The sequence below is a fragment of the Gambusia affinis genome, linkage group LG22, assembly GCF_019740435.1.
Source record: "Gambusia affinis linkage group LG22, SWU_Gaff_1.0, whole genome shotgun sequence".
Classification (NCBI taxonomy): Eukaryota; Metazoa; Chordata; class Actinopteri; order Cyprinodontiformes; family Poeciliidae; genus Gambusia; species Gambusia affinis.
Genome location: NC_057889.1, coordinates 21,471,268 through 21,499,140, shown reverse-complemented (window position 1 = coordinate 21,499,140; position 27,873 = coordinate 21,471,268). Strand labels below are relative to the sequence as shown.

The 27,873-nt window shown below is 39.9% G+C and overlaps 1 protein-coding gene across 3 annotated transcripts in view; it reads left to right on the top strand.

Moving 5' to 3' along the window:
- The window catches only part of fynb (FYN proto-oncogene, Src family tyrosine kinase b), a 69,542-nt gene that overhangs the window by 24,996 nt on the left and 16,673 nt on the right, over positions 1-27,873 (top strand). For all 3 annotated transcript variants that reach the window (XM_044105653.1, XM_044105652.1, XM_044105654.1), the window contains 2 exons: positions 19,723-19,979; positions 26,379-26,475. In XM_044105653.1, coding sequence (XP_043961588.1) covers positions 19,733-19,979; positions 26,379-26,475 — 344 coding nt within the window. In that variant the 5' untranslated portion in view covers positions 19,723-19,732. The remainder of the gene's footprint in view (positions 1-19,722; positions 19,980-26,378; positions 26,476-27,873) is intronic.

Here is a 27,873-nt window from a genome sequence, read left to right as displayed (position 1 = left end):
CCTAGTTAGCTTCATGGCTGTGTTGTTCTTGTAGCCAGAGGGGAATTATTTAATGTTGGTTTATACATATGCTTCATATAAGGCTGATTTCAGCGTGTTTTGAAGCCTGTCTAGTGATCAAAGTGTGAGCTTTGGAAGCAGAAGTGTGTAATAAGTCAACTGCACTGAATTTGGCAGAGAAACTCTGTGAATAATCTGTGTTACTGCATTTTATGTCATAAAATGTTCCTTTTATTATTTAAAATAGAATTTGAATTATTTATTTGTAGTTTTTTTTAATGGCGTTTTAATATTGCACGAAAAAGACTTGGGTGGTTAAATAAAAAAGCTGCAGAATTTTAAACCAGTTAATTATCAGAATGATCAATAACTAAAATAAACATTAGTTGCAGCCCTGTTAGCTGCTTCCGTTTTCTCAACTTCAAAGCTGTTGAAATAATATCCTTAAAAATCTTGCAAAAACTGTGGTAGTGATTTGTGTTTTGCACTCAAGCCACATGCACAGTTTTTATGTGACACTTACAAGAGGAAGGCAACATGACCCGGTTACCACAAACTTATCTTTCTATCAATGCAACCCTCCCTGCAACCGTTTGTTGTCTGTGCATGCAGCTGCTTCTGCTTATTAAGTTGCCTTTGCTGATTGGAAAACAGCAAATTCTATCAGTTTGATTTCCTAATGATTTGGGTAGCTTTTGATTCACCTTCGTAGTAAGTTTAATCTAGAAATCTCATTTTCTTTTCAGCTTCTTTTGTTTCTATCCTACCAGTTTTAGATTGTAATTAGATCAACTTGTTTTCTTTGCATTAAAATGCACTGCATCTTTTTTTGTTATTTTAACCATTTCACATTTTCTGCAAAAAAATAAATACTAAACTTTGCTTGGAATTTCTGAGACATGTAGAAAATAAAAGAATAATGTTCATTTTACTCAGACATATAACTATAAAAAGTCAAATCAGAAAAACTGATCATTTTAAGTCGTCTCAATTTTTTTTTCCAGAGCTGTATATATTCTTTTTTTTTTGTTGTTAATGGAGGAAATAAAAATCATAAGTTAAAAAGAAGAAAAAAAAAAGGGTGTTTGCATTTTGCCTTTGATTTTATTCGGAAATAAAGCTTTTTATTTGGTTTTGTGACAGAATCCAATAAATGCCATCAGCATGTAGCCCTGGAAGCTGACTGGCCGTCGTCATGCTGCTCCAGTTCACAGTAATTTATTGAGTGACTCTAAAGGCGCCCGCCCGCCGCGCTGTTTCTGTAGCTTTGGTGAAAACAAAAGAGTAAACAGCAGGAGACAAATTAGATATGGCCCCATCTCTCAAACCCACGACTGCTATAATTAGAGGCTCTTCTTTTTATATATATATATATATATATAGCCGTAGTGATACAGTCTGAGGTTTCTTCATATCGCCCCACCTGAGCACAGGAAACAAACAATCTGCCAAACCATACCAAAGGTGCAACGCGTCATCCCAGTGGGGGCGCTGACGGAAACTGAGAGCACAGTTTTAGAGCGTTTTCTGCTCACTGGAGGCTGTTTTCAGGACACCTGGGGGAGTTTTGATTCTGTTTTGGATCTCAATTCTGCTCTTCAACAGAAACAAAACTTACCTAAGCCTATGAACAAACAAAGTGACAGGTTGTCACAGTATGCTGTTATAAACATAATAACGGATTCAGAAAATTATAGTTCCTTCAAATGAGCTTGATTTTATTGTAAACAGTCCATAAAAAGTCTGCATGTTCACATACAGACCAGAGAGCTCTCACCGCCTCATGCTGCTGCCAGGCAGTAAAGATGTTGCCATGTTATTTGAGCTCTTTCTTCCTCAAGCTTTCATTACTGACTGGAGTTGATTCCCTTTCCCAGTCCTTGTAAAGCTAAACTTAAGTGTTTGCAGCCGCTGCCAACATGGGAAATGTTTAGGTTTTCTGGAGACAATGGAAAAAAAATAAAAAATTGTTTCCAGACGTGTTTTAATCTGACCAGGAGTTGGGAAAAAGTTGCATAGAAAGCTTTTATGTTGCCTTGCCTCACCTAACACTTTCTCTGGATGGAGGTGGTGACTCCTGTTATAATCACAAAAGTGTTTATTTTCAGGCAAAATTTTTTATTTTTTATTATTTAATATGTGGGAAACTGTAAAAATGACAATGGATGCATGTTCAACACACACCTGTTGGAGGCGGGTTGATCATCCTCATACTCTATGGCACTGCAAGCATGCTGCCATGTCCAGGCCTGTCCAAGCATCCCACCACTTTACAGTGACCGCCGCCATCTTTAGTTTTCCACAGAGGGTCTACCTACAGACCGTCACCATGGCAACAACAGGAGAAATGAGTAGGTGACTAGTTCAAACACAGCTGAACCTGTTCTGGCCTCCCAGCCATATGATGCTGTTAAAGGGAAGTTGTTTCTCTCCCCTGTTGTCTCGTGCTTTCTCTCAGTGGAGATATTTGGTTTTGGGGCATTGCTGCAATCAACACTGAGATGATTAGATCATTCAGCAGCCGCTTAATTTGCTTGTGCATCGGGCCGGCCCTTTTAAAAGTGTCATTATTTTCCAAATGATACTTAAAGACAACAACCATAAACATTCATAAAGACTCCTATATGTTCATAACAGCTGTTATGTCACGTTTATGACACTGTCATGTCAATCTAATGCACACCCCGTCAAATAAAGCATTACCTTATGAAGTAATTAATTAATAACTTGTTGCACATAAGAAAAAAAAAACATTATTTGCTTTTATGCAGAGCTGATGGTTTTGGGGGTTTTTCCCAGCTTGTTCATGCTGTGTGCTGGAGCCTACACAGTGCTGCCATGTAAAAATACAAGCAGTAATAGTCAGTGATACTCTACTGGATCAGAGTATTTCCTGGAGCTGGAGCTCAGTCTCCTCACCAGGACAAGTAGTTGCATCTTTCCTGATTCTCAGCATCATGGCCCTGGACCCTCCGGCTCCAACATGTCTTTTATATTCCACTTTCGTGTATTTGATTCTCTGTGGGCCCTTAAATCAGCCCACCCTCTGCATGGCACCCCCACCCCCCACCTCCACCCTGGAGGTGGCTCTGCCAGCTCGGGTCTAGCTGCTCGGGCACACAAAGCGCTCTTATAGCTCTGTACTCGGGAACGTGGTAACCTAGCAACGGGCTAGGAGAGACAGATTAGTGCATTAGGTCAGTGATGAGCGTCTCACATGCTGTCAGTCACAGCTGGCCCTACTTCCTGGCACTTTGACCTCTACTTCTGCTTTCTCTCAGGTGTTTAACCTGCGACTGCAGACATCAAGGCTTCAGTCACACCGAGCTTTTAGTTGGCCGTTGCTATACAGAGCAACGTGACGACTGAGTCGGCCTGTCATGATGACACGTTCTGCTGGACGATGAATTGTCCCAGTAATCATTACGATAAACAAGGATTCTGTTGCTTTGACATCATTTTGAAGTAATATAATGACAATGGCATAATAATGCAAGTTCACACTGTCAGAGTCTAATAAGCTTTAATTTTATAAAGAACACTGAAACTGGAAGCTATTTAAAACATCCAAAATAAAACACAGCATGTCAGAGTACTCTGACATTTTATTTGTTGTGAATTGTGAATCATAATATAAATAAGTGACTTGAAGTGGAACTGAAGCCTGGCCGGTCCAAAGGCCTCCTCAGTCTATTCGTAGACAGAAGCATAAGAAGCTTAGTATGAGTTTTTAATGTTACATAATTTGAAGCAGGTGAAGCTGAATCTGGTTTTGGATGAGGATCCTTCATGATGAGGACCGCTGAAACCCGGTTCAGTTCAGCAGCCAGGTTCTCTGAGCTGAATGGAAACTTAGCATCTGAAGCTTCTAACCACATCCTGCAGGCCGTGATGATGCTGACATGGCTGTCAGCTTGTAGAGCACAGGGTTGCACCTTTCTTTTTATCGTTTTTTTTTTTTTTTTGCATTTGCATTTGCATTTGCACACAGAAAAATGCATCACCCACTATCTGAATAATAATCTTTCTTCTCTTTTATCTTTTTTTATTTTATCAAACATAAGCACTATTATAGATGAGTTCCACACACACAAACTAAACAATTATTGGCATTTTAGTGCCTTAGAAAAGCTTTTTAATAACTTCACATGTTTTATTTAATAGAGCAACACAAGGAACTCAGCAGAAAGACATTAAAGGAAGACTATACGAAGTTATGTTTGTTGTAGGGATTAAACATTTTTTTGCATTAATTGTGATGAAACGATTATTGAACTGTTGACTAATTTAGTATTCAATTAATCATCACTAAAAGAGGAGAGTCTGGGAGTATAGTCTCTAAAACAGGCCATTTGCTGAAAGAACAAAACACTAAGACAAAACTGTACAATAAAATATATCCACTTTATATTTGAGATAAAAATTTACAGACAAAAGTTATATTTTTGTCTGTAAATCTGTCCTACCCAGAACTACTCAAGAGGCAGATTTCACTTCACCTGTTTCAAACTCTGCAAAATAATCTCCTGTTGCTATTAAATTATTATTGGGTTAATAAAAAATAAAAGATCCCCATCACCATCCTAAACCTATTGATGCTACAGAACGGGCCGAACTTTTCACATAATTCGTCCTGTGTTACAAATGATCAAGCGTTCACTAAAGGAATGCTGCATTATCTAATTTTAATCTAAAAAAGAGTATTTTCTTATTTCAAGACCTGAACAATTAGTTTATTGTCAGAATAATTGACTAATTGTCAGACTAATTCATTAATCATCAGGCTAATTTATTAATCGTTAAAAATAATTACACAGCGATTATGTGGAAGAAGGTGTTCTGGTCAGAGGAAATTAAAAATAAATTTTTTTGCAAAACCCTTTTTTGTGGAAGAAACTGAAAACACCATCCACACCATCAGACATGGGGGCGGCAGTATCATGATGTGGGGATGGTTTTCTTCAGCAGATATTGACTGGATCATTCCAGGAGGACAAACCTGGAAGATAATCTGTTGGAGGAAACAGAAGACATAGAACTGGAGCTGAGGCAGCAGGAAGACCTTTAACATGCAGCCAGAGCTACGAAGGAGCAGTTTGAATCCCTGCATAGTCATGTGTTAATATGGCCCAGTCAAAGTCAGGAGGAAGATCTAAATGAGAATCTGTGGTAAGCCCTAACCGTTGATGTGAGTAGGTGTAGTTCTACAAAGTCAACAGAGTGGAGAGCCAGAGGTTCCGTCCATCACCGTCTGTCTCCACTGACTGACGAAACAGAACCTGCGACCCATAAAGCTCCCACTGTGTTTCCTCTGCCCTGAATTTCGGAGAAACTGCAGCGGCTCTTTATTTGCTCTGTTTCCTGCAGCGCGCCTTCAGCGCGGCAGCCGCCTCAGGAGACTCTCTGTAATCAGAGGACGTCTTCCTGGCAGGCGGCTTCCCCTTTGTTTTTCACTAAAGTGAATTGAAAAGCAGCACTTGTGATGTTGATCAGCAGGCACGCTGCTGTCACTCGTCTCTCTCTCTCTCTCTCTCTCCATTCATTCAGTGATATGTTCCAGTAGAGGCTGCTGTCAGAATTTAGTTTTAATGAACGGTGTTGTTAGTCTGGTGGAGATTCTCCTCCCTCTAGCTTTTTCCACACAGGGCTGCACATGAACGCCTATAATCGGCTTTCATTTGTTTTCTTCTGGAAAGGTTACAGCTTGGGGCATAAAGTTAGTGGGCAATAAAGCAAAAATGGCTAGTAAAACCTCTCATGTTTTAATAGTAAAAAAACAAAACAAAGAAACGTTCTGTTTATGTGTGGTTTCTCCCTGTTATTCTGTTATAATTATGGAATACATATTTCTGCTGGTATATTTGCAAGAACAAGGTTTTTAACATAATCCAATAACGTCTGATTATTTAAAATGTGATTCTTGGACCAAAGTGAAAATACAGAATAATCACCCACTAAATTTATTCATATAACTTTTAAAAAAAATTTTTGAGCAGAATATTATGTTTTTGATACTTTGTATAGAGTAATACCAGAATAACTCATAGGAGTGCCCCCATAAATTGGCCCCAATTTCCTTCATTCTGGCCATAGTCTGATACTTGCGTGTAAAACTGATCTTATCTTCCTCCGCAAAGGTTTCATAATCAGCCTCTGTCGCTTCGCATTTTGTCCTGGACAAAAGGCTTAAGGTCAATAAAAAAATCTGCAAGATGTGCCAATCTTTCATGAAATTATTTGATTAATCAGTTATTAAAGTAGCATTTACCTCCAGTCCCTACTTATATGCTGTGTCTGAATCATGGCAGCAGACATGGTGCCTTGACGCTGCGACTCGGACTTGGCCCAGACTTTGACTTTGACTCAGGCTCAAGCCCTAGAGACTTGAGCTTTCACCTGGAGTCAGAAACCTGAAGTGAACATCTCTGCATTGCAGTTGGTTTACCATGCATGGTTCTGATTTTACTTCCAAAGCCGATTTTAAAATCTTCGTTTTGTCCATCCAGACTTCCAGAAGATGAACAGCCTTGACCTGAAATTATGTTTTGGCATTTTCAAATGTTAGCCCAGCAGTCGTCTTTCTTAGCAAGTCACATCAGCAGATGTTCAACCTCTCCGTTTGCCCTCTCCTGTTTGGTGCAGATAAATATGAAACTGAAAATGTCTCCTTTTCCCTCTGAGGGGATTTCTGGAACCACGCTGACCGTTTTGTCCCAGACACGACCGTTTGTAGCCTTCAGCCTGGCATTTTCACCAACACCTTTGTGTTTTTTTTTTTGTTTTGTTTTTAACAGGCGTCTTATAAAAGTCAGACTCACTGTAGTGACTTGGGAATTACACTTATACGTTTTTTTTATTAAAATATTTGCATTATTTTTGCAAAAACATAAATGAATAGTGTATTTAGATATCATGTTGTTTCCATCATTTTCTCTGAGCTTTCTTGGGGACAGTAGGGATGCACCCACATGATAATTAGGGCCAATATTGATGTCCAATATTAATGATTAATGAATAATTGTTATTGCTGAGAAGAGACATGATCAATATTTCAATACCACACCTTGAAATAACCCTGTCACAATAAGCAATTAATTAATTAACCAATGAATGAATCACATAATAAAAAAGAGCTGGGAAATGTCCATTCTGATTCTTCACATTTTTGAATGGTACTTTTGTTTACAGAGACATCAATAATCCATTTTATTTCTGGTTTTGCCTTTGTTTTCTTTTGGGATATTTTGAATATCCTCCATTTCCAGTGTTAACTGTTGTTTACTAAATTAAAGTTCATTGGTATTTGAGAGGACAAACTTGCTTTATGATGCCATTATCAAGATATTGCTTGAAATTTCTCGAAGCAACATTATCGTTTATCTCAATATTTACTGGGACTATTTTATCCTCCAGCAGAATTTCTGGTGACAGGTCTAGCCACATGGCAGACTTCACCGCTGCTTCTCTGCTTCTGTTAAACTTCCCACAATCCTTTGCACTGCCTCTCTGTCACATAATAACCAACCTCCACCTGTCCTGTCCACAAACAAATGGCAACAAGATGGAAATACACATCAATTGTTAATATGTTGGACTGATAGCGATATATTTAAAAAATTACAGGAGTTGTTAGTGCTGATACGTTGTGCATCCCTAGTCGACAATAAAGAATTAAGTCTTACAGCAGACCTCAAAGTGTGGTTAGAGCGTAGTCTCTTGTTGCCTCTGAGGCAAACTTTCAAAAGCAATTGACTGTAATAAAATGATAATTGTCTGTATTTTTGTTGCAATGAAGAGGGAGGAGGAAGCCATTAGTGTTGGTGTTGATTCATCGGGCGCCCAGGGGGACGCAGGACTGCGGGGGCTGCCAGGTCAAGTCTTGGACACAGCTGCATTATTAACAGAAGAACAGAAGGTCAGCTGTCAGCACACGTCTGCAGGGCTCACATCAAGCAGCTCAGGCCATTTCTGGCTCTCCGGCTGACTTGGTTTAGGCCGTTTAATGAAGGCCTGGAGAGCTTCCCCCTCACATTTCACACTTTTATTACTTTAGCTTTAATAACAGAGAGCCACATGGAGCACACACAGAGAAAAACCTTTACTGAAGATAAGAACAACCTGAAGACAACGGCATAAAAAATATGTTTATTGATTAAGTAAGTGAATTAGTCTCTTCAGAACCATTTTAAAACCTATAAAACAGATAATTATCTTAATAATTTTCTTCCTCCCTTCAGACTCCAGCTCTATTTCTGATCACACGGCTAATATTGTTGTAAGCGATGTCAAATTCTTCATGGGATTTCTTATTTCTTTCAAATTAAATTTGAATAAGAACAGAAAACTCAAAATTAGCCTGTTAGTCTTGGAGTTCTACATACTTTCATTATCTTTTTATCTTCTCATTATTTTTTAAAATAGCCTGAGTGTTTGCTGTCATATTCATAGCACTTCAATTCCAAGCTGTAGTAACAGATTGTAGAGTAGTTGGTGTTACTATTGTAGTTTTATCCTTTTTTTTAACCTATTTTTTAATTGATAGAAAAATTTGTTACCGATTGAATTAATTGCCACCTCCAGGTAATTTTTCTTATAATCCCTTGCAATATAAACATTTTATTTATGACAAAAGCTTAATCGATCAAGTTTATTCATAGATCATCTTAAAAACAAGAAGATTGACCAAAATGTTTTAGAACAGGCACAGAAAACTAAAAAGAGAGAAATTGATTCACTTTGTTTAAGGTCAGGGAGTAAAAACAAGATTTAAAATCAGTTATTGATGCAGCTTGTCTGATATGCAACAGTCTTCAGTCAGAGACATCCACAGGTCCCAGTAGAACTGACTACTACAGGAGATCCTTCCTGCCCACAGCCATCAGTATCTACGACTCTTTAAAGTAACCTGTGTAATGTAAGCTACAATAATATTTAATTTTTCTCCTGGTACACCCCAGTTTTCTCTGAATCAGAGGGAAATCTTTCATAATGAGAAAGATTTCATCCATTGGAACAAGCATGGAGTTTACAGTTTCAATGGTTATGAGATGGAGAAATGTTCTATTAACACTGCTTATCATCACCACACTGTGTTGGGATCAAATGGAATTAGTCCATAATGCCAGAATATTGAACTGATGTTGATGCATTAAAAATAATGAGTAATAAATACATTAAGAGTCTGATGAAGTCACTCTGGAGTTAGTAATGCTCTTCAGCTCTCGGTGTTAAATCTGACCTCAGTTGATCAGTAGTAAAGATTACCTGTCGTTAAGAAGCCTGACTTGCTGATTCTGATTTTTTTCATTTGAAAACCACGCTTGTGTAGACGTGAGTCGGGGGATTAAGTCAGTCAGCTCTCTCTCTCTCTGCAGAGCTAAAGGACAGTGGCTGATTCTTTATGGCGGAAGATAAGATCTGTGTCATATAGGGCTGCACCGATTGCAGTTTTTCGACCAATCCTTGGTTACTGATCTTTAAAAAGCCTGACCTCTTGATTTTGATTTTAGCCGATACATTTTTTTTTTTTTTACTGAAATGTAGCTAAATATAGCAAGAGAGTAGCCAAGTTGACAACACTGGGGTAAGTATTAACTGCAAAAGTGCAGACATGACCTGGTGGACCAGTCTGTCAGACAAACCTCTCTCACAGCAGAGGAAAATAGGACTGTCATTGAATTTTAGACCTTTGCTGAGGTAAATAAGATCGGCTTCACATGGAAGGATCAGCCAATCACTGAGCTCCCAAACAAAAGGAAATCGGCAGGCTAATGAATCGGTGCACCTCTAGTAAGACTTGCAAGAGATTACATGAGATGTGTTTTGATTTATCAGGATTCTGTTATTTCACCTGTTCCTTCACCTGTAAGTCTAAGGCAGAGCCAGATTGGAGCTGTTTCTTTAGGAGTCATCATCGAGAGTTATTTTCACTCCAAAGTCATCAAGGACATTGTGCTTCTGTCCTGTTAAAGTCTTGGTCCTGCGGCTGACTCTGTTATCAGGAGTACTGGGAGTCTCCACCTTGGAGGAGTTTTCTTTTCTATTGTCCACATGTGAACTCTTCACCCTGCTGCTTCTGTTTCTGACACTGAGCCATCCTGACACAATGGTGTCATGCTTGACTCCACCTCGCCTTGTTTTGACTGGCAGGAGCTGGAAGCCACAGAGAACCCCCTCTCCCCCCACACACACCCCCGCTGCACCCTGGGCATCATCCAGGAAGAGCTGCAAACGGGGCAGGAGAGAAAGTTTGGAGCAGATAAAGATCAGGAGGACTGTGTTTCTGTGATCTAACCTCGGCTTCGCTGCTTCCTCCAGCTGAGCTACACTTAAGCAGAGCGGCAGGACGGATTGTTCCAGCTTTGACAGCTTGAAGCCTGTAATCTCAACCAGAAAGCACATGCTGTGCACTAAAATATGGGGAGCATCTTAAAAATATAGATCCATAACAGCCAAATTTGACTTCTTCCCCACCTCTGTGCTTTCTGGCTGCTAGTCTGAAAACAGCAAGCTGACATTCAGGGCGGGGATGAAAGACGGAGGATCCACTCTTTGACTCTTAATGACGGCTGTTAGAGGTGCTCTCCTGTTGGGGGTCTGGGGAGCAGAGAGGGGGTGAAAAAAGTGAGAACTTCAGCCTCCCTCACTCTGCTCCACCTAGTGGTGGGACTTATGAAGGACCTGTTCTCTTCAAGGAGTCGGTCAAATGATCAGGTCTTGAAAATGTATGTTTTCCTAAGAACAAGCCATTCATAACAGTTTTGTTTTAATTGTTTTTGTGAGTGAAGTTAACAAAAAAAGTTGACTCGTCACGTAAGTACAGAAAGAAAAAATGTATTTTCATAAAATATAAAATTCCAGCTCCTTTCTTCTACTTTACTTTTTCCCACATTAAATAAATATATTTATAAATTCAATAGATTAAGAACTACTGCGGTTTGTAAGTCATTAACTGTGACTGCAGTGCTTCCTTTCAGGGTAAAGAGCAGTTTCAAAAGGATCAGATGGTTCCTGAATGTCACATCAGTAGCTCCGCCCAGCCGGCTCTATCTGCTCTAGAGATGCTCCAGACAGAGAGGCAGTGGAAATGTTTTTATTCTGTTTTATTAATACTGTCCTTTGGTCATAAATCATATCCCACAGTTGGAGCAGCTGTTGCCAGTTTCCAGGGCAGCCGTAAATAGAACCGTTTTCCCGCTCGCTCCCAACCAGCCGGGGTCCGTTAGCAGACCCGAGCTGGCTCCGTTCTGCTGTGTTTAGATGAAGGAGAACCAGGCAGGACCGGCTGCAGGTGCTGCTGCCGAGCCCGCAGCGTTTCCTCCGTTCTGTGCCAGGTGGCCCCCACTGACCCCTGCCGAGCGGAGCGGGGCCCCGGGCGGAACCCGGGCCCCTCGCTCTGACAGGAGTCAAGGAGAATCCTCTTCTGTTGTCATAACACAAGAACGGTCTCTAAGAAGTGGCCTACAACAAGCACAGCGTGACACTCAGAGGTTCATAGTATAGTGCAGTGATCAGGCATAACATTATGACCACTGACAGGCAAAATAACACTGATCATCCCTTTCCATCATAGCACCTGGGTTAGAATGGTTTTGGATTTTTCATTATAGTTCAGTTTTATTTAGTCTTAGTTAGTCTTTAGAACATGTTTGCTAGTTTTTATTAGTTAAATATTTTTTAGTTATAGTTTTAATTTGATTAGTTTTAGATTTTTCTTACTTTAGTTAATGACTGTCGCCAGTCTGATATGTTATGGTTATGTGAGGGTGCAGCAGTGTGCATGTGAGCAGATAAAAGAGGCAGAGGAAAGACACACAATCATATATTTATAACAAACGTTGTAATTTCATTCGTTTTCGTTAACTATAACCTAGCAAAAACACAAAATCATACCAAGTATTTTGGTCTATTTTCTAGTGCAAATTTCTCTGAAGACTTAAAATAACACTAAACTAAGTTACAAGTAACTTTTCTGCAAATTAGAGGAGCTTGTTCTAATGTCAATAATTCTTTAATGCAGAATAAATGGCACCATTTACATTGGCAGATATTTTCACATGAAACATGGGAAATCTGCAAGTGGAAGTAGTACTTTGTTAATTTAAGCAAATAGTCATAATCTTTTGAGTAAATGGTGTATACCTAGTATTTTTTTAAAATAATTTCCAACAAAAATCAAATCTCAGAGTGTCTTAAACCTTCATTACTTCTACCACAGATATATTCCCCGTGTTGCTTTTCTCTTCGTTTTACGTCATTATTACTCCAAAGTGTCTTCCTCCTCCTCCTCGTCCTCTTCCTCTGCTCCTGTTCATCCTGTGATGAAGGACACAGCACGGATACAGACTGAAGAGAATAATTAATGCCTGTTTGACAGCGCGGTGAGAAACGGCAGCTTTGGTTGCGTTGTCTGCAGTCCTGCTGGGTGAACAAGCCAAACAAGGACACTGCAGACACAGCCGGGGCAGAAATCTGCAGCGCTGGACGCTTTGTCTCTTGACATTTTGACCACCGGTGGGAGGCGTCCCCCAGCTGTCATGATAGTGGATTCTGGTTCCTCAAAGGTCAGTTTTGTCAAAGCAGCTCAATAATTCACTAACTTTTTTCTAAGCGGGTAGTGACAGTTCTAGCGAGTGTGCAGGACAATTTTACCCTGGAAGTTAATTCAAATGGAAGATGGCTAACCCTCCTGCATCAGCAGAAACCATCAGCTATTGGGTCACAGAGCAGCGGAGTCTTCCTGCATGAAGCTTGCATGTTCTCACTGTCCATCGTGGGTTAGATTTGAGAAAAGTGCATCTTTTTGTGAGTTTTTTTCTATAAGCTGTTTTTCTTAGGCTCTTACCAGGAAGAAATTATTCAGACAACCACTTTTTCAGTTTTAAAATAAACCTGTCTTCCAAACTTTTATGGTTTTATAGAAAATAGCACATTATATTATCTTTAAAATCGGTGTTGGCTAATGTCAGACACTTTTCAACATTTCAGTTCAGTCTGATAAGTAAAAATTTGCAGATATTAATAGCAGATATTTATTTATTTATACAGCTCTGGAAAAAATTAAGAGGCTACCTAAAGTTACCAGTTTCTCTGATTTGACTTTTTATAGTTATATATTTGAGTAAAATGAACATTGTTCTTTTATTATATGAACTACTGACAACATGTCTCTGAAATTCCAAGCAAAAAATTTTGTATTTATTTATATGCAGAAAATGTGAAATGGTGAAAATAACAAAAAAAGCTGCAGTTCTTTCAGACCTCAAATAATGCAAATAAAATAAGTTGATATTCATTTAGAAACAACAATACTAATGTTTGAACTAAGGAAAAGTTCAGAAATCAATATTTGGTGGAAGAATCAGGAGGCTTTCAGTGCAGTTGGCTCTTCATTTTTTTCATATATATATAATATCACAGTAGGAGTACAGTAATGTATAGCCCTACTCCTAAATATAGATTTGGTAAATATCAGTTGGCGTCAGCATCATATAATTAATATCGGAATTGATATTACCCCAAATCTTTACGTCAGTGCATTCCTTTTTAGTAACACTAACCCTTCAACAGGCAGCACAGCTTTTATCTGTTGTTTCCACCCTCTTTCCTCCATCAGCCACTCTCAGCCTTCTCTCCCCTACATTTAGTGAATCCCACCCACACCTTTAAAATCTTCCCCTGAGACGTAGCAGCAAACCTTCTGGTCAGCAGAACCAGCCAATGAATAATTCATCCAGGCACACGGCCATGGTGCGACGGGGGGGCTCTGATCAGCCCCCTCCACTGTGTTTCTTGACAGCCCTTTATTTTGCTCTGACTTAATAAGCCTTCTTCTTCTTCCTAACCTCTTCGTCAACCTCTTAGGCCTTTTGGTGCTTCGGGTTTTTGCTTCTAATTAGAGAAGCTAATAAACGTAGCGCCCTGGTGTTATATGAGCTGCCTGTTGCAGTTACTAATAGTAGATGTGGCCCCGGCCCCGGCACTATGCTGCTGTTTTAATGGGTTTTGGTTTAGTGTTGATTGATTTCTTGTTGAGAACGGATGAACCGTGAGAAGATTCCAGGTCTGCTGTGAATCTGAAAGATGTCTTAGGCGCTCTTTCATATATATATTTTTTTTTCTAATGTCAAGGGAATGATTCACACTGACCTGAAATGTTTGTATTATGCTGGAAGTTAGGGGGTGATAAACTGGCCTCTGTAGTGGCTTCCTAGCGGGGGAGTGTGCAGCTGAATGGCCCCTCCAGCCAGCAGGTGCCAGCTCTTTCTGCAAGGGAAGAATAATTAATCAGCAGAGAGGAGAGGGCAGGAAGTGTGGAGAGAGGAGATGAAAGAGGCTTCAGTTCAAAGAGAGCAGCCAGTGATTACCCCGGCCCTTACTGGACCCGCAGCAGCCTGAGAGGAATCCGGCTTTATGAGTGCAGACTTTGTCACTTTAAGAACCCGTCAACTTTAGCGATTTCTTTTATCAACAGCAGAAATATGAGACATGATTGATACTGATGTTTTCTTTAGGATTATGTTGGTGCTTGTTAAGTGATTCTACACCAAGCCCCTCCATCACTTCATCAAATGAGGAAATGTGTTCGCAACCAGTCATCACTCCTCACTCATCACACACTGATTCTTGTTCAAGAGCTTTTTGTGTCATTTATCAAATCCTTGAGTTGTTTTTACCCTTCCTGTCTGATGCACAGGTAACCAATCAAACCTCAGAACTGCCTCATTCTGGTGACATCACGGCTCCTCAGCAACAGTGGTGGGCACACTTCTACTATAATGCTAAGATGCTAAGAGCAGATCGAATGTTTCTTTTATCACTTCTACTAACTTTGAAAATGCTTAGCACACTTAGCTTCCCCTAAATGTATTGATTTATAAATCCTGAAACACTCAATTTCTTGGCTGTTTTGTAATTTTTCAGTTGAGTAAAGTTTGTGTTGAAGTTTATGGTTATCAATTTAAGAATGCTTCAAGTTGTTAGACACTTATATTCATGCTCTTACTTTGAAATGTGTAGCAATTCCATTTCCTCTCCTCACTTCTCATTCTTTTTTTCCCCCCCAATTACTTTATTTCAAATAAGAAACATACAGGAAGAAATTAAAACACAGACAGTAAACATATATAACAGTTATTTATGTAGCATAAATACTGTACATTACAGAGCATGTAAATTGTAATGTCAAAATTAAATTGGTGCTCAAAGGTTGTAGTCTTTCTCTGGCAGAGACGATATGAATTGACATTAGTGCTTTAGCATTAGCTTCTTCTGAATGCTGTTGTAGTCTCTTGCAGTTAGCAGAACTATTGTTTACAATTAGTGATTTATGGCAGTTAACATTTTATTCAGCAATGCACACCACTGCTTTTGTTGACCTTATAAGAAGTCATTGTTCTTTTGTTTTAGAACCCAAATCTTGTTTTGGAGGAAAACTGACCAACAAATTGTAGCAATAATAGCACAAAGCTTCATAAACTCTAGTCTAGCTGCAACAACCAAGAGATGAGATAAGATATATCTTATTTTCTGAAAGGTTTGTTAATGATGTGGTTTGTTGCATTCTCTGATCAAAAAAAAAGGTCAGATTTTTGTGTTTGTGGATGAATGGTCAGTATCCAGGTCCGGTAGACGTAGAAATGACGTGATTTCACAGCCTACTGATTTTTCTGAGCATCTCTGTTTAGTGGTTGTATCTTCCAACTGTTTGGGAGTTTAACATTTAAAACAAAATTACTTCCTTTATACCTTCCTGAATAATAAAACCTGGAAAACCGGGAGTCTTCAGACATGTTTGATTTTAGACAGAGAAACATTCTTTGAAGTTGTGCATACAGTGGCGGTTTTTGATATGGGCTATATTGTCAGTTGCCCAGGACGGCGTCAGTGAGGGGCGGGACACCGAAGAACCAGTAATTAGAATATATATTTTATCTGTCAGGTGTTCCCTGAAAAAGTTGCTATTCCTTGTTTTCATGTAGCAGTGGAGTATGTTTGCCTCAGCAAAATCAAATCAGTTCTTGCATTCTAATTGGTTGGAATGCCGCAGGAGGGGCTTGAACAGCTGTGCGCATATTTATATTTCAAGCTTACAAAGTTAAGCATAGTGATTAATCATGATTAATCACTATGCCAGAATGTGATTATTCTGATCATATTTTTCAATCGATTGACTGCACCAAGTTAAACCAAGGAAATCACAAGTGATCTAATTGAGGAAGTTGTTGTGTTTTTCCTTGGCTGCCCTGTGGTGGGAAACTAAACGGTTACTGTCAGGATTTTGTCTCTGTTCCGCCTGCGTTAGATCTGAGGCAGAGCAGGACGGGAACGCTTCACGTGGGCGACCTGAAGCCCCTGCATGCTGTGGGTGACACCAAGAGGAGTTGTGAGATCTGCACTGACGGTTCTGATCCAATCCGTCCCAGGTTAACATCTCAGAAGCAGTAAAGGAGCAGCTTTGCATACGTTCAGAAGAATCGATACAACAGTTCACCATCTTTTTAAAAGCCGCTCCACTCCGTCTCTACCGGTTATGGATTCTAGAAATAGTCTGAAAGCAGAAGCAGTTTGTTTTCTCAGCAAGTTGTCGGCTTCTGCTGAGAGCAGGCGCCATTATGCTCTGCAGTTTTGGACTGAGCGTAGCATTGCTGCTGTTGTGGTCCCCCACACACACCATGCATTCTCCTCATCCTGTCACAGACGATTACAGAGTCTATTGACAGAGATATCTGGGCATGCATCACCCTTACTAGGAGTGTGAGTCTTTGCTTTTGACTCTGCCTGCTTGTTTCATGGCTTTGACACAGATCAAAACCAAATTGATTAGAGCGAGCACAAAGCTCTGACCGCACTCCTCATGATTGCGTCTGTTCTGCCTGAGATGGATCCACTAAGTCCTTATGCCAGCGCAATGACGCGCGCTGACATTTCAGACTTTATATTGCACAACAGATCTTAAATTTTCTCGATTGAAAAGCCAAAAACGTCAAAAATGACGCATAAAATTTGAAGTGAAAAGTTTGAAAGTCTCTAATCTTTCACTACAGTAAAAACATGTAAATAAAGAGGCAGGATTTCTCCACTAGTTGAATTCTCCTGCCTGGGAGATCCGCATGTGATCACATTGAAACACCGTGATGGCGGCTTATTCAGCGTGGGGCTAATTCTCTAACAACGACCGCTAGCAGAGCGCCAGTGGCCTCTGACCTGGATTAAACTAAATGAACTTCAATCACTGATTCTAACTTAAAAGACACCAATGAAGAGAAGAAGTAAAAACAAGAAACAAAATCTGACAGTGATCGATTTTATGATTGATTTCTGATCTCCTCTGTCTTGAAGTTTGATTTTATTAGACATATAATAAAAGAATAAACAAAGGTACATATAGAAAGTGCGTTTAAAACAAAAGCAAGCAAAAAGAACAATCGTGAAGTGTGTTTACACATTCAGAGATTATTTTTACACCCAACTTTCTTACATCTACAGGATCATCTAACAGGTTATTATTCATCTTAACTTAGTTATAACATTTTTTCTCAATTAGTATTTTCTATTTACATATCTATAACTGATGCAATGCATTCCTATTTGCATGAAGTCCTTCCTTAAGAAAAGCCCTTGAATTTTTCCCAGTAATAAATTATTTTGGCTTTAAAAAAGCTATTACCTAGAGAATGTAACAACCTCGGCTGAGTTTTACAAAAGGCCAACGTTTCTACTTCCTACTTATAATTATAATTCCTACTTATAATTATAATTACTTATAATTATGCCTAAATATTATAATAATTAACGCAAGGAGGCTTCTAGCACCAAAAAAGACAGTTATGGATGCTAATGAGGGGTTCCATCTGGTAAGGTTGAACATTCAATGCATGCTGGGTTGTATTTGTCCTGCAGTCTGACGGCTTCACCAGCTTCTCAGGAGGTTGTCGTTCCATCTTATCGTTTTGATAAGATGGAAGCTTCGTCCAACACGCCACTTGTTTATAGATGACACCGTTAGAGGGGAACGCTTCATTATAACTTTCTGCACAGCGGGTAACGAGCGGCTCGCTGCAGGCAGACGAGCGAGACGACACGGCGAGAAAGAAAACCGCCTTCTCTGTCTCATTCCTGCAGCTGTTTTCATTTTACATGTTCACAATTAGATGCTATCAGGTCTTTTGGGAGTCCGCTGCTGCTCAGTTATTGAGTTGTCATTTCCTAATGCGCTTCTGGTGAATCTGTATTGACTCATAAGTTGGATCTTTAAAGAAGCCTGTTGGTGCCACTTCCTGCTGAGTTTTTTTTCTGGCGCTGGAACTGAGCCCTGACTTGCTATAGGACACCTGTGGAGAGGGTGAAAGAGAGGGAAGGCATTGGTTCTGATTCTAATTAAAAGGCCGGTCAGGGTTCTAGGATGAAATCAGCTTTCTGCTTGCTGCCATCACCTGGAGGGTCTGACAGCGCTGATGTGCGTCACTGCTCCTCCACACAGCAGTGCCCAGATTTTTATGGGTTTATGTGAGTCACATAAAAAGAGGGTCTGGTCCACACTTTTCAAGATTAGCCTCATGAAAGATTAGCCAGATTTCAAACAAGTACATGTTTTTGCATTTTGCTCTCTCATCCACAGATTATCTCTCTTTAATATTGCTAAAAACGATTATTCATCAAAACCCCAACCGAAGTGGATATTTAACAAATAGGAGATTTAGTCCAGAGAAGAGCACATTATATTTTTGCAGAATGATTTAGAAAAAATTTGCATCTGCCGACGAGCAGCAGCGCCATAGAACATGATGTAGTAGGTCTGCCGGGCCAAGCGGTGGCGCTGTAATACTGCCAGAGAACGACGCAAAACACAGAATGGAACCTTGTTTGTTGGTGGTGAGGCTAAGGCAGAGCCGCAAAATCATCATTTAAAACAACAGAAAGACGCAGCTCGCATGGTCAAATGAAAAGATAAAACTGAATTTATCCGCTCTGGAGCTCAGATTTAAAAAATTATAATTTCTTATCTCGCAAGACAAGAAATCCATGTAGACACACACCTTGCTGCATCTGCAAAAACTTTTGCAGACTCACCAAAAATCGTTTCCAGTGTGGATGGAGTCTTAGGATCCCGCTCATTACCGTCTGTGACAAATAATGCTACATTATCCACATAGTTGCTTTAACATGATTCCTAATCAACATCGCCTTGTTTGTGTTTTATTAACTTTACATTCTAACATGCTATTTATAAGTAGTTAAACATATACATTTGTCCACACAAGTGAACCATGTTTAATTTCTAACAAGAAGTGATGGGGGGTTTTTAAACAATCTGATTGGCTGACCCATAGGGGGCACTGCACCGCCCCATATGGGTTTGGCATATTTTTAACAACACTGAGAGGTGGATTAGTTTGGGTTCATGTGGATAAAAACTTTTCTCACACCGATCCTGTGTGTACGATGTTATTTGCTCGAACGATATTCATTTGTTCAAACAATGTTTGTGTTCGATATACGTATGGACGAGTTCCCTGCCTCTCTGAGCCAAGGATCAGTGGAAGGTGCCAACTATAGAGGAATCAGTGTAAAAAGTAACCTTGACGTTGTTTGGCTTCCTGACGTCACTGATGTGATCTTCCCCCTGACTCTTTCTGTTAAGCCACAAGCACACACTCCTATTTATTTCACGTCTTCATTCAGCTGCCTAACTTCCTGTCTCTGTGTGTTTGTTGCCACCAGATTATAGATAATGGGCTGTGTGCAATGCAAGGATAAGGAGGCAACCAAACTCACAGACGACCGAGACGCCAGCATCTCCCAGGGAGCCGGGTACCGCTATGGGGCCGACCCCACGCCGCAGCACTATCCCAACTTCGGGGTCACTGCCATTCCCAACTACAACAACTTCCACGCCCCCGTCGGACAGGGGGTGACCGTCTTTGGGGGGGTCAACACTTCCTCTCACACCGGGACCCTGCGGACCCGCGGAGGGACAGGTAAGGGACCCGGCAGCACCTTCCACATGTATTCATACCCCACATCACCTTACCACCACAAACTAAAGTGGTTTTTGTTAGATTTTTTATTTTTTTTATGTCATAAACCAACAAAAAGTAGCACATTTTAGGGTAGAAGGGTTCTGTTTTTTAAATTACTTTTTATTCAGCCCTCTTTGGCTAATGTAACCAATTTCCTTCAGAAGACGCTGAATTACCGAGTGTGAGATTCTGATTCTGAGTAAAAATTCCACTGAATCATTTTATTTGCATGAAATTTTCAAAACAAAATCTATCATTTTAGCTAATTGATTTGATGTATTCCTGCTGCTGCCACTGCTGTTTGGTTATTGCATGTACAGTTGAAAGCTGAAGTTTACACCAAATAAAAAAAATAAATACACTTTTTTTTTCTCACAGTCTCTTGTTTTGGATTAGTTAAGATTACCAAAGTTAATAATAGACATATGTATTTTTTTAATTGCTAAATGTTGCCTGTTTTAAAAGTATCGACCATTGGAGAGCAAAGAAAAATACTGAACATTAAGAGACTAAAACTGAACTTTTATGGTGTGTAGAAAAACAGAACTAACACTGCACATCACACAGTCCTCGTATTAAAATGTGGTGGTGGCAGCATCATGGTAGCGCAATGATGTTCTTGAACAGGCCAGTCAGAGTTGAGGAAGATGAAAAAGTAAATAGAGGAAGAATATCTATTAATCCTGGACTAGTCAAAGTCCAAAACTAACATAAGGCAACACTTTAAAATTAATCTTCACAGATGTTTTGTTTAGATCTGAGTTTAAGCTGTCAGATAAATGTTAGTCTGTTGCTATAATTGCAAGAAAAGTGTTTCAATAAAGTATTGGCTCAGGCGAGCTGAATCCAAAACCATGCAACAGTTTCAGATTAGTTTCGTATGTTGAAACTGTTTATTTTTCTTCTGCTTCTCAGCCGTGCTCTGTATTTAGTGATCTGTTATTTAAAACCCTGATAAAATACGTTTTGCAGGTCATCTGGGGTTTCTATGTTGAAGCATTCTGATGGAAACCCTGAGGCTGACTGGAAGTAGCACAAGTATAATTTTGTATAATTTATATCATTTTATCGCTTTTGGGTTCCTCTCAGGACTCGCAGATTTTATTAGCAAACTGGAATTTTAGTAGCAAATTCAAAGTAAGCTCAGCAGCAGCAAGCCTTCCAGCACTAAGCGGGACCCAACATCTGAAGCAGCGCTGCCTCAAATGTCGGGTATTTTACTTTTCACAGAAAAAGATGAGTCATCGTGGCGCATTGCGTGGCTTCCAACACAATTGCAGCAGAATGATTTATTGTGAATTAATTTAGCTCATTTTAAGCAACAAAAAGCAAGCTGTGAAGATGAAGACAAGATTACACCAACTGGGAGTCTGACTCTGAACGTCCTATTCCAAGTCACAAAGCAATGTGACTACAGCAATCGTCCCAAGACTGTGAGTGCCAAAGGATTAAACTGATGGATCAAAGATGGACGCTCACAGCGGTGGTCTAGTTGTCACTGGAGATTTGGTTGCCTATAGCAACTCTCCATCTGATCCTTCATTAAACCTAATGTTATGTAAACAATGTAAAAAAGTATCACAATATTAAATATATTCTCCAGTATTACATGGGGTACAGTATTAGTGGGATCATGTGCCTCTTTACCAGCAATGTTCAGTCTCTGCCGTAGTGTCTGTTGTAGTTTTTTTTCATAGTGATTAGTATTTTGTCCCAACCAGAGGCTCTACAGAACGGCTTTGATGTACAGTTCACATGTTAGCTCAATTTATAAAGCTGCCATTAGAACTCAAAAACGACAGAGGAAAAAGGAGGAGCTAATTAGCAGATGCACGGTGGAGGGTTGAGGAGGAAGCTGAGATGGAGTCTGCTTGATGAAGGAGCTTTGTAGAAATAGGTGGTGCTTTATAAGAGCAAGAGATTAGGCCTCCTCAATGGCTGCCTTATGGGAGATGGAGCAGATTGTTGAAATGCTAGGCTAACGCTAGCATGTTTTGATATGACTTCTTGATAGTTCGGCTCGTAACAGGACAATGGAGTTGAATTAATCATGTGCAGACAAAGCTTAAAGTCCTAGCTGATTCATAAATGACTTTGTTTATAGTTATATTTGTATATTACTTTGTAAATTGGTACCCTAAAAAAAACACACAAAAAAAACACTGGGAGTGCAGCTGAAACAGAATTTCCTCCAATAACAGGTAACTGGTCCATCATGGGATCTGACGCACTGGATGATGAATCTGATTAATAGGCCGTAGTTCTTGTTGCCATGGTTACGGTTGCCTGAGGTATGCCGAACTGTTTTTTAAACAAATTCCACCACTAGGTGAAAAGAAAGCCAATCTCTTTGTGTCCTCGATGAAATGCAAATATCCTGTCACATAAATATGATGAAAATATTCCAGGAAATACAATTTTAGTATTTCACTTTAGTGGTACCTAAAGTGTGAGACATCCGATAAAGTTGCGTTTTTGAGGTTTCCTTCCTGTCACTACAGAGTTTCATGCTGGTGTGATCACATGATCGTCCCTCTCTCTCTCTCCCTGACCCCAGACCGGTCCTGTCAGCTCGTCCGCTTGGCATCAGCCCAAGTCTTTGTGCTCTGAGCTCATTGTTTAGAGAGAGAGTTTTCTTACTCAGGAAATCCTTTCTGTTTGACTGAGCCAAGCGGCTCTGCAGAAGAACTCAGCATTTCTATTGAACTTATCATAACACAACACCCCGAACTCAAGGTGTGGATGATTTTCGCCACTTTGTGATGTAAATCCACAGAGAGGCAGAAGAGCTGAGCTGAGTTTTTTTTTTTTTTGTTTTTTGTTTTTTAACTTCGTCCTGGTTTTAGACATTTAGACGTAAACCTTGGCTTCACTCCAGCTCCCAATCAGGCGGCTGCCTCCACGCTCCTGTGTGTGTGTCCACCATCTTATCGATGACCAGCGGATTTGCTGACGTCATTTTCCCAAACTGGAATACGGAGCCAGTGCCACGACGTTACGCAACGCATTGACTGGCATTCCAACACAGAAACCAATCAATGAATGAGTTTCAGCCTCTGACCTGATGGAACATTTGGAGCGCTGCACCCTAAAGGGTTTCCATCGTCAGCTCCAGTCTGTGCAGTCCCTTTAGCCTCACACGACCTCCTCACATGGAGTCTTACTAAGAGTTTGCTGTCAGACTCTTCCTAAATGCAGCTGTGTCTGTCAGCACAGTCTTTCTGCCGTTGGAGACTTTGTGAGGGACGATCTTGCTCTATTTCAGCCAGACTTGGATAATTCTGGAGTGACTGAAAAGGTTGTTTTCAGGCCACTGCTCTTTATCTGAAGCGTTTGTGCCCGGGTGATCGGAGTCAGGCCGCACTGACTCACCGTCTGCCCTGCAAGCCTAGACTCTCTCCAGCCCAGACTGGGATTTTATTCCAAGCAGGCTGGAATCTTCACATGAACGGAGACGTGTGCTGCTCAGTTTTAGATTAAAAACCACATTGGATTCAATTTTTTTTATACATAGATGGACTGAGCTTTTCAAAGCTGATTTGTAAAGAGATGAAGCAAATACAACTTAGAAGAGACTGGAATTTAAAAGAAATTTGATTCAGGACAGCAACAATAATGCATTTTAGTTAACAATGTCAGTTTATAGAACTATCCTGACAGAGAGAAAACATTCAAAATCTCTTTCTGCATTTCAAAGAAATTTGAAAATGATTATGATGATGTGATACGGCCTTAAATAAGATTATTTTGGGTTTTTGTGCGTATTTTTGTGTATGTGAAACATCTGTAATATTTACAAATTTACAAAATACAAATTTTCTTTTTATTTGAAGAGGTGTCAGATATTATAAGTTTCTACTTTTTTCTGCCCATTCAAGATTTCTTCTAGTTGTTGCATGAACTTTTTATATTTATTATTTAGTGAACGAAATAAAAAATAAATAAATGAAATAAAATCTTGGTGAAACCTTTAGAATGAAAAATGCTCCATCTTAGCAAGGCTATGTGTTAGCAAGGCTATGTGTAAAAGTGAAAACCTGTGTGTTGCAGAACACACTCGTCTCCTTATTGTAAATGCTTGCAGGGTGTTAACCACTGCCCCTCTGCATCCCTTCAACCTGATGCAACTTTGTCACAGTTTATCGGTTTCAGTGGGGCTGTGTCTTAAGCCCCACTGAAAGCTGGAAGTGCTCAGCAGTTTCATAGCGTCCAGACCTGAGGATCTGCTTTAGGGTCTGAGTACGTCTTCGTTTACACTCTGTCCAGTTTTTATCAGACCTGACTGGAAGATGGACAGGGGAGGATGCAAGAATAACAGAAGACTCCCAATAACTGTCTGCGGCAAGATGATCAATAACTGAAAGTATTGTGATGTTTTTGATCATCCAGCAAAGAGCGGAGAGCTGTGAGGTTCTTTTAGTTGGGTCATCTATTCTAACCAGATTTTGACTTTGTAACTCTTTGGAAATCACCTTGTTATGGATCGAATACTGTGTTATTTTAGACTTTGTTTCAGATTTAACACAAGCAGGGTTGCAACTAATGATTATACTAGTAGTCGATCGTTCTATCTATAATTCTGACGATTAATCTTTTAATTAAATGAAAAACATTTGGCACATTCTGCAGATTCCTTTGCTTATACAGACAATTAATGGCATAAAAAACATTTTTCTTGTAAGCCATTTGAAATACTATTAGTGGGACGTGCTGTGGTGGCGCAGGGGGTTAGCACGCCCCACGCTTGGAGGCCCTAGTCCTCAACGCGGACGTCGCGGGTTCAACTCCCGGTCCTGACGACCTTTGCCTCATGTCTTCCTCCCTCTCTTCACCCTTCCTACTGTCGCAAAAAATACGAGCCACTAGCACCACAAAAAAAAAAGAAATACTATTAGTCTCCACTCAACCTGACCAAAGTGTTGCTGGCAGAGCCCTGACAGTTTATCTAATGCAGAAAATAGTTGAAGCAGATTTGTCTAACTTAAAGAAATAATATTTCTACATACATTAAAAGATGTATGTAGCATTTTCAAGATGTTCTCAGTGTCTTTGAGAACAGCGTGTTCCCAAAGACGTTCGTGGTTCACATTATGTCGTCCCTCCAGGCTGCTAGACGCTGTTTTGTGATTTTTGCAGCCTAAAATTGATTTTGCAGCAACTTTCTCAAAACGTTGCGACAAAAGTTAAAATTTTCTTTCAAGCTTTACCTTTGCTGTAAGATGTTGCAACAAAGTCAAAATTACTGCACATAACCTTTCACATAGAGGCAGCATTTTACCCTAGTTAATATTTAAACTGTAAAAAACATTTTCATGTTCCTTTAGTACAAATTAAATCTGATGAACTGTCAAAGTGCAAAAAAAAAAAAAATTTATATTGGTCTTCCAAGTTACATGATCCATTTACACAGCAGACACAACTCCTACAGAACATCTCTAAATGAGTCTTCAAATAAAAGAAAAGATAAACGTTACAGGTTAGCATCACGCGTGTGTTGAGGCTCTTTGGTAGAGTAGTCACCTTGCGATCGGAAGGTTATAGGTTTGATTCCAGCTTCCTCCTGCCTACCGCGCTGCGTATCGGTGTATAAATGTGTGTGTGTTTGTGAGTGCGGCTGGGTGAATGTGACTCTAGTGTAAAACGCTTTGAGTGGTCAAAATGACTGGGAAAGCGTTATATAAGTTCAGTCCATTTACCATTTACACGTGTTTTTGTCATGAGATAGAGAACTCGAGTTTTGGTCACAATTCAAGTTGCTGAGTTTGCAGTGATTGCCCAGAAAAGACAGAAACGGAAAAAGTTGAGTTGATTTGTCAGATTTGCCAGAAAGTTTCAGTTCTGAGGGAATTTGCTTTAATTGTTGTGATCACAGCATCACAACCTCCTGGAGCTACCGGTGAAATCATGTTACTGCCAATGTTGCAGTGTTGGTGTGTTTCTGCCATCCAAAAGGCACTGGTGCAGGATCTGAGAGGCTATAATATTTCATGCATCATGCATTTCTCTGCCTGCCATTCAGCCAGTCTGATGTGACGCTATAGGTGGGAATTTTGTGATGATAGGAGGAAAAAAAAAAGCAGAAAATGAAGGTTAATCATAACTGATACACTTCTTCCATCATTCATACATAGTGTTATATTTGTGTAATTTGCTGAAATAGCACGGCTTTTCTCCCTGCTAACCAGAATGATTTGCCGGAACATTCACCATGACTGCCTTCCTGTTCGTCCTGAGCAGATACGCTGCTGTTTACTCAGTGTCCTGGAGCTCATTTCACTTCTTCAGCTTCATTTTCTCTTGCTAATCTTCCAAGAGCTGACTCTGTGTTTTTTTTTTCTCTGCTTTCCCCCGCTGCAGGAGTCACTCTGTTTGTGGCACTTTACGACTACGAGGCGCGGACAGAAGATGACCTGAGCTTCAGGAAAGGAGAAAGGTTCCAAATCCTCAACAGCACGTAAGTCCCAGCAGCTGCTTATCACGGCGTCCGCATGCAGGCGGGATGCAAATTTGACCCCTTATCTCTTAGCTGAAGGAGTTAGTGGAGGCAGCTGGGAGGAGAGCGGACCTGCTCCCCGACTGAGCTGGGGTCAAAGCGGCGGCTTTCACCAGGCAGGCTGAGGTTTTCTTTCATGATCTGGGACAGGACAGAGCCCAGAATAAGCCTGCTGCTGTTTGTGGAGCTGGAAAACCATAAATGTCGTGTTTAACTATAACACCAGCCTGAGACGAGAGGCCCCACAAGGAAAACACTGTTGTTGTTTTCCACTGCCATATGTCAGTCAGGGAGACGTGTATGACGACCCCTAGGGGCCATAAATGAGCAAATATAGAGTCATAGAGGTAATAAATGTCAATTTAAAACTGCACATATGTACAAGCCTCAGTGAGAACATGTTTGTACATTCTTAGCTCTTTGGTGCAGATGCAGGTTGAGAATCAATCTATTAACTACCGACACGAAAAAGAACCGAGCAAAATTGTCACAAACTCTAAAGGCCCTAAATAATTTGTATGCATGTTTATGTATCTGAGATGGGATGGAAGCACATGTTTCCATGGTGCTCCAACATTTTCAACATTGATTTGTGGTGGGTTTATATCCTAAAGAACAGATTTTAAAATACTTCTGCTAGTTTATAAATACACTGACCAGCTTAGCACAGCAATACATTACAGATCTGCTGCTGTTGTCGTAGCAACCTTCCAGACCTCTCTTCTGAACATGGAGAAGCAGCATTCAGCTTCTGTGTGCCACAAATCTGGAACAAACGTCCAGAAAACTGCAAAACCGCAGAATCACTGAGATCCTTTAAATCCAAACTAAAAAAAAACACCTGTTTGACGTTTCCTTTGATTTTTAATAACGGGAACATTGATCAATATATTTCATGTAATTTTGCGGGATGATTTCCATGATGGCATTTAACAACATGTAATATATTTATTGATTGTTTAACAATAGGTTGTTGTATGATGTTTTTTATGACCTTTGACCTGCCTTGTTGCTGAAATAGGCAAATAAACTGGACTTAATGAAAAGCGTATAAAAACTTGAGATATCTCATAAGATATTAATATACATGGGCAAACCTAACGAAAGGCTTTTTATTGTAGCAGAAAAACCTTCAGTATTTAAGATGCTACATGAACTGACTACCAAATACATTATTATGAGAAAACGCAAAAGTAAAAAAAATATATATACATTCAAAGGATTCTAAATGGCCTTTTGTTTTTAAACCTGATGGTTTTGTAGCATTTGGAACAAAGTGGAGTTTATTAAGTTTGGTCCAGATCGCCAGTGTAGGTTGCTAATTTCACGTTTACGCATGTAAAAACAAAAAAAGACTTG